This window comes from Eucalyptus grandis, chromosome 2, assembly GCF_016545825.1.
Source record: "Eucalyptus grandis isolate ANBG69807.140 chromosome 2, ASM1654582v1, whole genome shotgun sequence".
NCBI lineage: Eukaryota > Viridiplantae > Streptophyta > Magnoliopsida > Myrtales > Myrtaceae > Eucalyptus > Eucalyptus grandis.
The window spans coordinates 6,691,492-6,705,356 of record NC_052613.1 but is presented as its reverse complement, the minus strand read 5'-3'; the positions used below and the strand labels follow the sequence as shown (position 1 = coordinate 6,705,356).

Here is a 13,865-nt window from a genome sequence, read left to right as displayed (position 1 = left end):
TGTGCAACCCGTACCTTATTCTTGCTAAAATCACATAACATTGTGCATTCCATGCGTGAAATTAGTGGATGTCATGTGTTTTGTGTTGCTAAATGATGCATTGTGTATGTAAAGGTTTTTATCTGAAGAACAAAGAATGAAAGAACCTCCTCTTTCAGGACAAAGATAGTCAACAGAAAAGCCATGACAAACATATAGGACTATCTAAGGTATATCGAGATTAATTTGCAGCCTAGTGATCATGGTAGCGCTCTGAGTCTGAATGTGAATTCGCCTGATCCTCGGCAATCGCCAAGGCAGAAAAGATGAACTAGGAAACAAGTATTGCTTGATCCATGATTCTGCAAACATGAAGCATTTCTTGATTCTATTGACATCAACAAATACGAGTTCAGTTCACTCCTCTTCAAAGTTGATCAAGGATTGGAAAGCTGTGAGAACATGTTTCAGACTCAGATATGTTCTAAGAGCATAAAAAGATTTGATAGGCGACAACGAACAGCAACCCACAGAAGACTCACGAGCATTGCAGTATCAATGACCACCCCGAAAACAAACTTGCAAGACCACATCCAAAAGCTCTCTCCACACTCCAGCATCAGAGTGACAAGCCAAATTGAAAAAAGGTAAATGCTTTTCAGTTTATTTTACCGGTTTCGAATTCAGAAAGTCTAATGACCGAGTTCAATTTACAATGACAGCTGCAAATCTCAGTACACGGAAAAGAATCATACAATTGGAACTCGCGCATTAGGAAAATCAATAAATAGTTTGGTAGAAGAAACAGCATCAGTAAATTGTCATGGAGATGAGGAACAAGCAACAGACTTCCGAGACTCTAATTCGCATAATGCTGATTCTATTTCTTGTGCCGTCAGTAGCCTGGACGAGGGGGAAAACTTTGTACTCCGCCCAGATTGAATTGCTTCCATCTCCTCAGATTCCACAGAAAAATGGGTTCCAAGTGCCCTTATTGTTCCGTCGATGAAATCTGACCTTGATATGTAGTCCTTCATGCGACATATAAATTCCAAATGGTCCCTTGCCTAAAGAGGAAGCATGCAGCTCAATTTAGTAATCCAATTGCTTCTATTTAGAATCGTACCCTCATAGAACAAGCCAGCGTAAGTGAAATTATATTGGAAAAAGTAAGACAATCATTTACAGAGTCTGCCTAGGAATGGGGGGAAATAATGGCAAATGTTTCAAAAATTGACTTGTTGCAGTTTCGACTTATTTTCTTTGATGTGGCTAAAAGTGTTTGGCAACCAAGAATAAATTTGAATTGTTCTTTGGTCCAGCCTGGATGTTCTGGTTATTGGGCTGACAGGAGAGCAGATTGAGAAACAAGAAATTGAGTGAATACTTAGCATACCGATCGATATTCAGGAGCACGTGAAGGAAGCTTCAGATAAGCCATGTTTCTGATCTCGTAGTCCCACAAGAAAGATGTGTGATGGATCCACCGGCCTTTGGTGATGGATTGTGCATTCCCTCCAAATTTGCGATTGCCAAAAACGTAATCTAGAATCAGTAGAGGCATGCACTATTAGAGTTTAATAAGTTCTTCAAATAAAACTTGCAACCATGTAGATATTTAGCTAGTCATTTAACCACCCCAAAAGGGAGGAAAGGAAAAAAAAACCAAAAACCTCATCAAAGAGAAAAGAATATAACTTCTAACTGCACCAGTAAGTATTAACAAACTTTGCATTGTAATTGATGTGCTGAAAAATAATCACTCCATGATATCAAAAGTATCCATGACATTAGTGTTGAATATGACTCATCGCAAGGACATTCTGGAGAGGTTGAAGAACATTTAAAAGCTAATACATCATCAGAAAGGTTATCTCAAAGGAGACTCTTGCTATATCATGGACACTATTAAAGCCTCGAAGCATATGAAGTTTAGGTGACTAACGGCTTGTTTGGTAACCATCTTGTTTTTCTATTCTTTTTTTGTTCTTTAGTTCCACAGAACAGAAAAAAAAAAAATTAGTTCCCTGAATAGAAAAATGGTCAGGGATTAGATTTAGAACAGAAAAAAAGAGGAAAAAAAAATCTACTTCTTTGTTCTCAGGAATGGAAATGGATAAAACTATTTCTGAGGAGCAAAAATGTTACAAACACACCCTAATTATTCATATATGCTTACACATCTTTGAGTTTGGTCCTCTTATCACATCAGACTTCTGTAATCAAAGTGCACTGAACTTTGAGCCAAGGCTCAAATTTCTTGAGAGACTTACAAGAGCAAGAACTTTGAGCCAAGGCTCAATCTAACTAGGGATAAACAAGAGCAAGAAATTCATTTTGTCATTCAAAAAGAATATAAAGGAAAACAAAGTAAACAAAAGATAGAGACCAGATTATAATAGTAACTATTCCAGTCAAATGTTTGTCATCATGACAACCCTCGGCAACAAGATCATATTAGAACCCTCCAAGTCAGGCCAATGAGTAAGATGAGACGTTTGCAGTCAAGGAAAGAAGCAATATCGGAACACAGCCTATTTTGAATAGTCCATGATAAAAAAAGAAAAAAGAAAAAGTAGTACTATGTAAAAAAACCAAATTGTCCATAAATTGAAAAGGCAAACACAACACAATTCCATTTGACAAGCAATACAGGAGAAATTGGGCATATTGGATGTTTTGAGAGTGAATACCATTCTCACGGAGGTGGAAATCGCCAGCTCCATGGAACACTTCATTGTAGATTAGGCTGCTCCAAGACATGATGGGTCGAGGATACGGCTGCAAATCAGGGACAGCATCCTTGTTGCATATGAAAGTAACAAAAATTGTCCCACCATCCACTATGACAGTGCCTCCCCCAGTGAACCTTTTGATGACAGGTACCTGATTGTGTAACACTGGTTTAATTTCAAGCAGTTCGGCAGGTTTCCTATGCAAAATATGCATGTACTTTATTAAATTATATTATATCCAAGCAGAAGACATCTCATCATCGTATAAAGCATGTATAAATCACAACATTGTGCAAATGTGCACATAGTTTCATAGTCACAGTTGTCTTAACTTTATTTGCACAGCATGGGCGAATTAGCGTCAGAAGGCAGAGTGGGTACCACCTATCTAACTTATGAATCAATGCCAATATCTGATTAATGGTGGCATCCTTGTTAACATAAGATTTTTGCTAAGTAACCCATCTGTCTCAGAGACATGGGAAGGAATTTTCCTCTCCTCTTGGCTCCATTTCTTTCACTCCACACGATGGAAGGCTCTACATTAGAACAACCCAAGGAGTTCTTGCTTTCAGAAGGCCATGTTGTTTTTGATAGAAATGAACAAGAATTACGTGTTCTGTCTCTTCTATATTTCTAACGCTCACTGCTCAGAGACTGAATCTCGAAACAAAAATGCTGCCAAACTCACCCATAAGTGATATCAGAACGTTATCAATACAAATCTAAACATGCAGACAGATTAACAGGCCATACAACATGAATGAGCACCCTGTAACCTATCAACACTTCAAACGCTTCGAGAAAGATAAAGTACAACCATACGCCAAGCCTTAACTGAGTAACAAAGAAGGTCAGGCACGAGCTTGTTCACATTCATGATTAAAATTCATACTAATTTGGAAACATCTTGTAACTATGTCGAAGTGTTAGAGATTCACCAGGTCCAACAGGACGTTCCATGGTGATAGATCAATGTTAGGGTGAAAACAGGATCTAAGTTCATTATACTCCTAAAAACGCTGCCACAGGTGGCTAGATAAATCATAGAACAATTTAACATATTTTAACACCAAACTTGAGCACGCCAAGTATAAGCAAGAAAACTCTCAGTTTAAAATGTCACAATCCACACATATCAAGTTAATAAAGAAAATGAAATATGAATCATCTTCACAACCAATAGTCCAATAAATACAGAACACCTAAAAGATATTAGGTGAAAACATTCCAAAAGTGACCACAGTAACTTACCCAGAAACACCCATGACAATGGTAGGTTCCCTGTGCCATCATTTATAATACACCAATTTTCCGATGAGGTCCGAAGTAACTGCTCCTCAATATGCAGTTGCTGCAGAATAGGCCATCCTCTCAATCTGATAAGGTTCATCAATGGACGTCCAATTTTTTGGCTTTGAGGTATAGTCATTTTGATCTTTGATCACACCTCTCAAGTCTACACTTGATAGGCAGGATATTTCATCACAAGAAATCCCATACCATTGATAGAGCGAGACATGCTCAAAAACAGGCTCATAATGGTCCTTCCAGTCTCCAAAAAGTTGCCCTGCTTTGCAAGTTTTCTTCTACATCAAAAAGCAGGCTTTCAGCAATAAATTTATCTTTGTTTGGTAGAAGAACTTTCAGCAGTAATGTTTCAAGAAGATGACAACTTGAAAATACAAATAGTCATCTGCAGGTAGATGGACACTAGAGCAACTAAATACATCTAGTGAGACAATAGATGAACATCAGGGACAACGAAAGTAAATGGATGAGGAGAATACATGCCATCGCCATGCACATTTTATGCCTTGTCCCCCATTTATATATTGTCTTTCTTAAGATCTGAATCAATTAATCTATCAGTGTTTTCAGCTAAACACTTCGTACCTAATTACATTGAATCTTCACACCATACACACATTTCAAACCTCAGATTCTCATGACCTAAGAGACCAAATTTCTAACACAGTCACTAAGCGAGAACTTCGTTTCGCTAATGCTCCATCACTCCCCATGCTTTCAAGAGGAGCATTCAGGAACCGGTAGAACCAGGCGATCGAGAGCATATCGCAACGCAAAAGATCACGCATTATCCCAAGTTGCGAAGAGCAACCATCTTTAAAGAACATAAAATTCGCCAACAACGCTCAATTGGGTCCTGTTCTCCTCGCATTAACATGACGATTGCAGGCAAAAAAAGATAACTTCCTATCGACAACTTCATTGCTCTACTTGATGACCATGTTTCCCATCCGAGATTCAGCTCGAAATTAAATGGGCACAAATGAAAAACGCCAAAGACGTTCATCAAAAGTTCAAAACCTCACCTTTTACGTGCCCGCGGCTTTGAAGTCCGAATCGCCAAGAACTGGTCTGATTGCACCGAGAGAGAGATGGCCCAAAAAGGGAAATCAAGAAGAAGATCAAAACAGACAAATGCAACAGGTGCCGGAGACTTCCAAGGAAGAGGAATAATTTGAGGAAGAGAAAACAGACCGATTCAAGGCGTGCGGCGGCTAACGTCCCGGGCACAAGGCAAGATGTCTTTAAGCGACCAGATCTGGCCGGTGACCGCCGAAGATGAAGACGAGCAGATGCCGACGCCGGGAAGAAGACGAAGCCGAAGACGAATTGAGGAAGACGACGAGAAGGGTGACTCGGTTTGGATGTGCAGTTGGCCTGGACACGGCGTTGACGCCGGCGACGGCGACGGCGACGGTGGGCCGTGTGGAGGTCAAAGCTCAAGAGTTGAGGTGGTGTGGACGGAGGAGGAAGAGAGAGAAAGCGGTGGAATGTGAGAATTTCTTTTTTTATTTATTTAATTCCATATCAATAAATATGTGTCAATCTGTAATTCGATGGAAGAAAAAAAATGCTTGCCACGGCGGCTGTTGACGTGGTGGGAGCAAACCACTGAATATTTTCATACCACGAGACTCAATATTTTATCGTTCTCTCCTAAGGGAACAAGAAACGTTTGTCACGGGCGAGTCGACCCGAGAGGTTCCAATCGATCGGCCCGTGACAAAAGCAGGCAATCCGTTATTTCATAGCATCGAAAAAAGAGCAACACAAAAGCAAAAGCAAACTCAAAAGGCGATTGGAAACTGGGGCTCAATCGATTAACAGCAAGCAAAACTCTGATTCAGGAATCAAGTCGGTGCCAGAACTAATTCACGAGCTCCCAAAAAATTAAAACTTGGAAACCACCGGGTTGAAGCCAGTCCGAAATCGACTAAATTTCAGCCGATTGAGACGAGGGAGCTCGCGATTCTAGATCCGCGAGAGACAGATCAAAGCAGCCGAGCATAAGGGGAAGACAAACCCTGTGGCTGTGCGCGGCGCTTGAGTTTCGCGGAGGCCACCCCGCCGAATCAACTCTCCGCAAGCCCTAGCTCCAACTGGACGCACCGTCTCTCCGTCTCCGCAGCAATTCAGGGAGTCAATTAGGTCAGAACTTATTTACATTTTGAACCTTCAAATATTGAAAATTTTTAAAATTGAACCCATGCATGTCAAAATCGCGTGTCGAAATTTCGAACTTGCGTGTCGGGAAAAATTGACCATATGTTGGATTTTCCGACACTCATTAACTACGTGTCGAAGTGTGTCGGAGCATGTTAGAACATGTTGAACACGTGTTGAAGTGTTGGATATGATACAAAAGCTCTCGGAAAGTGTTGATCCTTCTTACCAGCACCCATAGAAAATGGGGTCAAGAAATTCAGGTTTATGAACTAGATTAACTCTCGATGCTTAAGTCGATAAGTGGTGAAGACGAGTTAACTTGGTAGTTAGGGCAATGGTTTATGCACATTGCAAAAGATTTATGATTAAAATGGTACAATTATAAAATGTTTAGGATTTTCTTTTGTAATTCTCCTGTAACTCCAATAAAATGAGCTTTGCTAGCATAAGGGCTCCAATCGAGTTGGGTGCGGCTGAGGTCACTCGTTGAATCCTTGTCAAGAACGCCTTTGTTTCTCTAGGAATCGAGATTTGAGCCAAATATTGAAAAATATTTCATCAAAGGTCGATCTTTGATTGTTAAAGGGGTGCAATGACTATTCAAATAGAAATTTCGATTTGTGTAGTAGGGATGAACAATCATAAATTTAAAAATAAAAGACTATAAAATGCCAGAGTTCTAGTGAGTGGATCATTCTACTCAAGAATCAAATCAGACCACCTTAAAAATCGATCCCCTTCTAGATTCCCGTTGGAATTGGTCCAATTCCCAATTCGGAGTAAAGAACCACTAGGGAACAGAACTAATTGGACTAAATTTGGAACCATTTTCTTAAAACCTAAAAATCCAACCTCACCAAGACAATTTACTACTTTCTGTCTCGTTGGCGACTTACCCTTTTCCTTGCTCACTTGTGGCTTGTTTGAGTCTTGCAACCCTCACTTGTTCTCGACTTGCTCTCGCTCGCGGCTCCTATTATATTGTTGTAAAAAATGAAACCAATATAATAATTAAAGAAAAATAAGTTCTAGAGTAGACCTAGAACCAAACAACAACAAAAAAGGGGTAGGTGCCAAGGTCAATTTCCGTACAAATATGTCAAAAACTGAGAATTGATTTTAATAAGGCAAGTTCCGGGTTTGGGACCAATCATCCTTAATCTAAGGACCACAGTAGCTTGAAATTTGAATGCGCTCAAAGTATATCGTTTCAAATCTTTGCGCGTCAATAATATCGGCTTGAGTATACACGGTACTCATCCTGCCCGATCTTGTCCGAATTGAAGGTGCTAAATTTGGAAAAAGAAATTTGGTCATTAATCAACGTTTCTTCTGTCGTTTTTTTATTAACTCATTCGCATTGTTTCTTAAAAGGAAAATATGAAAATGAACTACATTTCCGATGTTTCGAGGGTGCTTCGCATCGTTAGGAGGGCCAGGGCAGCATCAACAGATGGAAAGGAAGACATAATTTATTCAATCCAACAACATCAACCAACATCTAAAGGACGATCTATCTACACACGCGTCCATCTTGATACGAAATCTCAACATTGCTCGTCTGGTTCGACCCGGCCGGAACACGGGCCGATGCAGGTGGTCTGCATCAGGACCTTTGTCGAGCTTCCAAAAAACCACATGCAACTGTGTCGAGGTCCGATGCATGTAACACAGACGGCTGGCTCCGCCCCGCCCCGAGGCTTCTACTGCCGGAAGCTCCTCTGCACAAGCTTGGTGAATTCCCTGAAATCAATCAGCCCGTCCCCGTTCTCGTCGAAGGCTCTGATCAGATCTCTGCACTGGGGCTCGGACAAATCTGCAAAGCCTAGGGCCCGAAGCACGTCCCTTAGCTCTCTGGCGTCCACGAAACTGTCGCAGTTCCTGTCAAACACGTAGAATGCCTCCTTCACCTCCTCCAGGCTCACCTCTTCCTCGTCGAACACCCGAGCGATCTCGGTCGCCCCGATCCGCTCCGGCAGCTGCTCGCCGTCCGGGTCCTCGGCGACGCCGAAGATCCCCAGTCTCTCCATCACCATCTTCACCTCGCCCCTGGAGAGGGCCGCGCCCTCATCCTGGAGGACTCTCTGGCTGCAGCGGGCCGGAGCTGGGGCCACCGGCGGGGATGGCTCCCTGATTCTCGGCTCATGGACAGGCCGGCATCGGTCGCCTGGGCCGTTGGGGCCGCTTCTGCATTGCGTGCGCAACAACCGCGTCTCGTCACGACCAAGAGCCAGGGGAGGTGAACGAGGCAGCGGAGGGAGGAATAGTAGTCTTGCAGAAAGATTACCGAATTGAGCAGCACCAGGAAGGCGACTATGCCCAAAAGCGGGACTGGGTCGATGAGGGGGTCCAGATCGTGTTCCATCGCCTGGTCTTTTTGTTCAGTCTGTGGATGATGTTGCAGCTGTAGGCTCGAACGCCCATAAGCTTTGGCCTTCTGCAGTGTTCAATGGAATGCCCCAGAGATGCAGACAGAGGGAAACACAAGACAAGGGAGGAAGAAGGCGGGAGTGGGTTTGGATCACCGACTCGAGCTGTTAGGAAGGATTCGATTTTGATCGGAGCGACATGGGGCGTGGATATATAAGCGCCGAAGGAGCTGGAAAAAGTCTTCTTCTCCGTGTAAATAGCGGGGAAACTACACTGTGGCGTGCGTAGAAACGCTTGGGGGCGGCAACTGGCAGGTGGGGGTGGAGGCCTTCTTCTTGCTTCTTTAATGCAATAAGGTCGCTTTGTTTACACTATCCTGGGTCGTCAACGGAGCTTCCAGGAAGTTGCTGGGTGATGTTGACGAAGGAGGAGAGCTTGGCGGTTCGGAATATGCTACGTGTGTGTTAGTTTTTATATGTTGCGCCGGCCTAGGAGTGGGAACAGCGTTTTTGTCCTTGTCCGGACCAGGCATCGGAATCGAGAAAAGCCATTGGAAATAGACGTGGAAATTTACTTGGGTTTCCTTGATGGAGGGGTTAGAAGAGACTCGAACGTTGACCGATCGATTTCAGGTGCAAGTCAATTGTTTCCGTTCATCAAAGGCCGATTTGGTCGATGAAAGGACCATTGTCGAGAAATTGTCGTTCGGACTTTTCAGCGTTTGGATAATCGGAAACTATCTGATCAATGGAAGACAATTCCATGGACCGAAACAAGGTTGGTTTGGTAAAAACCATTTCCTCTTCGGATGAGAAGGAATTCATTTTCCTTTTTTGTTCTTATCTTCTCTGCTCTATCTCTTCTTTGTAATTCCTGTGATTATGATAGATTACAGAATAAACAAAGAAGACGTCGATTCCAGCTTCTTAGTTATCAAATGTCAATTCTAACAATACAAGCTACTTTTGGTGTTTTAACCTTTTATTAAATACCATGAAACCAAGCTTTTCATCTTCTTTTCAACATAAACAAATGCCATGAAATGGTTTACTTTATTTGAAATTGAATTTCTGGAAAATATTTTCTAGCAACAAGAAGTTTTTAGTGAACAAACATACCTTAAAACTAATTGACAATAAATCATTAGGATAAGTGAGACTGAGAGTGCCATATATTCAATGAAACTCATGGCTATTTAATGGTGAATTGGGTGGTTGCAACGAGAATGGTGGAGTTTCAATGCGGATGAAGAATTCTTGGTAAAATTCCACCTCTCTCTTAATTACTTCATCAATGTGTTCATTGGCATATAGTCATTTTGCATTTTATGTCTGTTGTGTAGCTAGGGTTGGAAAGAAGCGGGCCTAAGACTCATTGATAATAAGAGACTAGGAGAAGTGATAGTGCCATTCTTTCAATGGGACTCATAGCGGTTTAATGGTGAATCGAGTGGTTGCAATGAGAATGGTGGAGTTTCAATGCAGATGAATAATTCTCAATGAAGTTCCACCTCTCCTTTTAAATTACATCACCAATGTGTTCATCGGCATATATTCATGCTCACATTTTATGTTCGTGTTGTGTAGCCAAAGCAGGAAAGATGCGGGCCCTAAGACTCATTGACAATGATAGACCGGGATAAGTGAGAGTGCCATTCTTTCGACGAGACTCATGGCAGTTTAATAGTGAATTGAGTGGTTGTGTGGAGTTTCAATGCAAATGAAGAATTCTTGATAAAACTCCACCTCTCATTTTGAATTACGTCATCAATGTGTTCATCGGCATATATTCATGTTCATATTTTATGTGCATGTTGTGTAGCTAGGGCCGCAAGAAATAGGCCCTAAGACTCATTAACAGTTAATGACTAGGATAAGTGAGAGTATCATTCATTTAAAGAGACTCGCCGTGGTTGAATCGAGTGGTTGCAATGCGGATGGTGGAGTTTCAATGCAGATGAAGAATTCTCGATAAAATTCCACATCTCCATTTGAATTATAACACCATTGTGTTCATTGGCATATTTATGTTCACATTTGTGCGCTTGTTGTATCGTGTTGTGTTGTAAGGGTTTGTCATAGGATTGTGCTGGCCAACATGCTAGGTCTGGGCGCAATTGGCCTAGGCCACTATTTCACCTTAAGTAGTTACAAAATATTTAAAAATGTGAATTTATAAATTATGATATTCAATAAAAGTTGCAAGAAATGCAAATGGTACCATTCATTTAAAAAGACTTGCTGTGGTTGAATCGAGTGGTTGCAACGCCAATGGTGGAGTTTCAATGCAGATGAAGAATTCTCGATAAAATTCCACATCTCCATTTGAATTATATCACCATTGTGTTCATTGACATATTTATGTTCACATTTTGTGCGCTTGTTGTGTCGTGTTGTGTTGTAAGGGTTCATCATAGGATTGTGCTGGCCAACATGCCGGGTCTGGGCACAATTGGCTTGGGCCACCATTTCACCTTAAGTAGTCAAAAAAATGTTTAAAAATGTGAATTTATAAATTATGATATTCAATAAAGTTGCAAGAAATGCAAATGGTTACCATATTTTAGGAAAAAATAAAACAGTACATGATTTATGAAAAACAATCATTCAAATAAACACTCAATGTTGATCGCCCCCGCCCCCGCCCCCAAAAAAAAAAAAACAAACACAAAAAAACCCAAGAAAAGGAAAAGAAAAAGAAAGAAAACACTCAATATTGCCCCTCATACACTAAACTCACACCACTTTGTCACTAAATCGCACATTAATTTACAATTTATGAACTTTTTTTTATGTAAATATCCAAACATTTCGATTTGACTAATATTGATATAAACTAAAATATTTTGCAAGTCAGATGTCTCTTGCCACCCCTTCCATCTCGATCCTCCACCTCCCATCCTGTCGATGCGACATCAAACTCGGTGTGACAATACGTGGCATTGGGGGAGGGGAAGGAGGAGGAAATCTCAATGTGCTTAGTCTCCAATTTGAATCTAATGTGTTAGCATAATGGTACTAACTGTGATCAAAACATCGCAGTTCATTGAAGCCACGGTCCTGCTCACCCTCGTCTTACGATTCCCCGGCAACCTCACCTTGACCGATGAAGCATCGATGCTTCGGCGGTCACTTGCAAGTCCCATCCCCTCATAATGTCCACCCTCATCTACTCTTCCAGCCAAGTCCTATCCATCTTGTACACATATTTGATCTTCATCTCTTCCTCGGAGACTAGGTGCTACAATGTCATCCCTAGCTCGCCCCAGGATGAGGCATAGTCAGGTGAGGAGATGGAAAGGGACGCCACACGCTCATTGTTGTGACCCTTATGAGGCGAACCCCAAGGAAGGTTTGATGGATTGCCAAGCAAGGGTGAATGTAAGGTGGCGGTTGTGCTTAGTTGGACTCTCTCAAATCCTACCAATCGCAACTTGATTTCCTTGATTAATTGTGAAAATTATTTTTACTTTAACAGCTGCCACTAACCTAATAGAGGCCACATAGGAGCTCGAGTAACATGCTAGGGTACGCCTTACTCCCACAAATCTAAGATTCTAAATATAATACTTGGCTATGCCAAATTAATGTAACGCTCTTTCAATACCTTATCTCTCTATGAAAACGTTTATAGTGTGATCTCCATCAATCTTATTACCGAAACCTTCTAACATGTGGAAGCAAGATGACCTTGCATAGCACTCAAGCAATAAAAATAAACAACCAAGCAATAACAAATAAAAGCAGATAAACTGCATATATGTCAAGAATGACAAATTACTCGAGCCATACTGGGCAAGATTAATCAGGGTTTTGTTATTACGCCCAGGAACATGACCTTGTGAGCGGTTCATAAAAACAAATGCGTACTAAATTAATAAATGTAAATTTGTTGATCTACATAGTGAATGACAAATTCTAATACGACGATAATGAAACTAGTCATGGAACACCTAAATGCAATCTAATGTTTTATTTTTTAATCTTTCTTATTACATATCTTTTTTTATATATAGTTTTTTATGTCAAGTACTTTCTCATCTTTATTTATCATCTACCTTCTACTTTTCCTCCTCTCTTTTCTCCTTTGTTCGTCCTTTCTGCTCGCCTCCAGTAGCTCACTCAATCAGCAGAAATTTCAAGTAACCAAATCATTTAAAGCCAAAATCTCCAACACTCCAGTGGCTGCTCACACCAGAAAATCCTCATTCGAGACTTTAACCGAACGTACCGCACGATTAAAACAGTAGATCAGCCAATACCTCGCCGGCCCATGTTCTCCGGAATTGCGATGAAGGTCGGCGTCACGTGTAAACACGGACGGAGATCCGCTCGGCGGTGAACGGCGGCGCGCTATACCAAGCACGACTATGAAACGAAGCAGAGCGGAAATCAATAGGCAAATCTAGAATGAATCAAGACCCATTTTTACAGTTTATCGGCAAGAAACGACCGACCTGGCAGACGTGGCGCGGGGCGAGGTTCTCCGAGGAAGACTTTGCAGCTCACTGAAGAACCTCGTATAAAACGGATGCTTCGCCTGTCTCTGTTTCTACTCACCCACCGTAAGCTCCAAGGCTGCGAGTCTGGAGGATGAGGGAGCTTCGATGGCCAGTTGCTTGCCGCACGATCCGATCGAATCTCGTTGAAAGCTGACACCATCTAATTCGACGAAATCCATGACGATTTGAGACATTCGACGACGACGACGAGCGACCTCTGCCCCACCCGACTGGACTGAGTTGAGCGAAACCCAGCAAGCAGTGATGGCCGATTGGTCCACTCGCCGATCGCCGACTGGTTCGCCACCAGCGTCCGCGGCGAACGTCGGTCTCTGTTCCGCTCCGTGTTTGACGAAGACGGTTCTGCGCAGGGCGACGGGCCGCGACAACAACTTGAGTACGGTGGTGCGACGACCGCTGAACGAGAGCCGTCTCATTGACTCCGGGGTGCGGAATTCATCGGAAGAAACTCCATGGGTTTGGGCGTGTAGAACAGAAGAAGACCGAGAAAGACGACAGAAGAGCTAGAAGTCTTGTTCTTCGCGAAACTGGGGAAGAAACTACGCAGCGGCGTGCGTGGACGTTCACGCTTCTGGGGAAACTTCCAGGAACTTGCACGGTGACGTTGAGGGGAGAAAGTTCGGGGGTTTGGATTCCTGAGCAGGCCTCGAATTAGGAAATCTTTATTGTCCCTGTCAGAACCGCATCGGAATCACGAAAGCCATTAATGGAAATAGACGGGGAAATTTCCTGGTTTCTTGACAGAGAGAGGTTGGAAAGTGACACGAAAACGTTGACCAGGG

General features: G+C 42.2%; 2 protein-coding genes and 1 long non-coding RNA gene across 3 annotated transcripts; all 3 read right to left on the bottom strand.

Annotated features, from left to right (window-relative positions):
• Window positions 1-616: 616 nt before the first annotated feature.
• Window positions 617-5,576, bottom strand: LOC104419857 (putative lipoate-protein ligase A). The gene is given in 7 exon segments (XM_010031706.3): window positions 617-1,046; window positions 1,376-1,524; window positions 2,673-2,911; window positions 3,969-3,996; window positions 3,999-4,303; window positions 5,051-5,091; window positions 5,220-5,576. Coding segments are annotated over 5 exon segments (810 nt in total). The 5' UTR covers window positions 4,147-4,303; window positions 5,051-5,091; window positions 5,220-5,576; the 3' UTR covers window positions 617-800.
• A 2,318-nt stretch (window positions 5,577-7,894) lies between these two features.
• On the bottom strand, window positions 7,895-8,227 carry LOC104419848 (probable calcium-binding protein CML45). The gene has a single exon (XM_010031645.3). It carries the CDS (start codon window positions 8,225-8,227, stop codon window positions 7,895-7,897), a length of 333 nt encoding a protein of 110 aa, XP_010029947.2.
• A 3,059-nt stretch (window positions 8,228-11,286) lies between these two features.
• LOC108957210 lies at window positions 11,287-13,865 on the bottom strand. The gene is made up of 2 exons (XR_001983703.2): window positions 13,018-13,865; window positions 11,287-12,928 (listed from the first exon to the last, which is right to left on the bottom strand). It is a non-coding gene; the product is annotated as an uncharacterized LOC108957210 (long non-coding RNA).

What these genes read in the sequence shown, in the direction of transcription:
- LOC104419848 (XM_010031645.3), bottom strand. Translation starts at nt 8,227, where the DNA reads ATGGTGATGGAGAGACTGGGGATCTTCGGCGTCGCCGAGGACCCGGAC.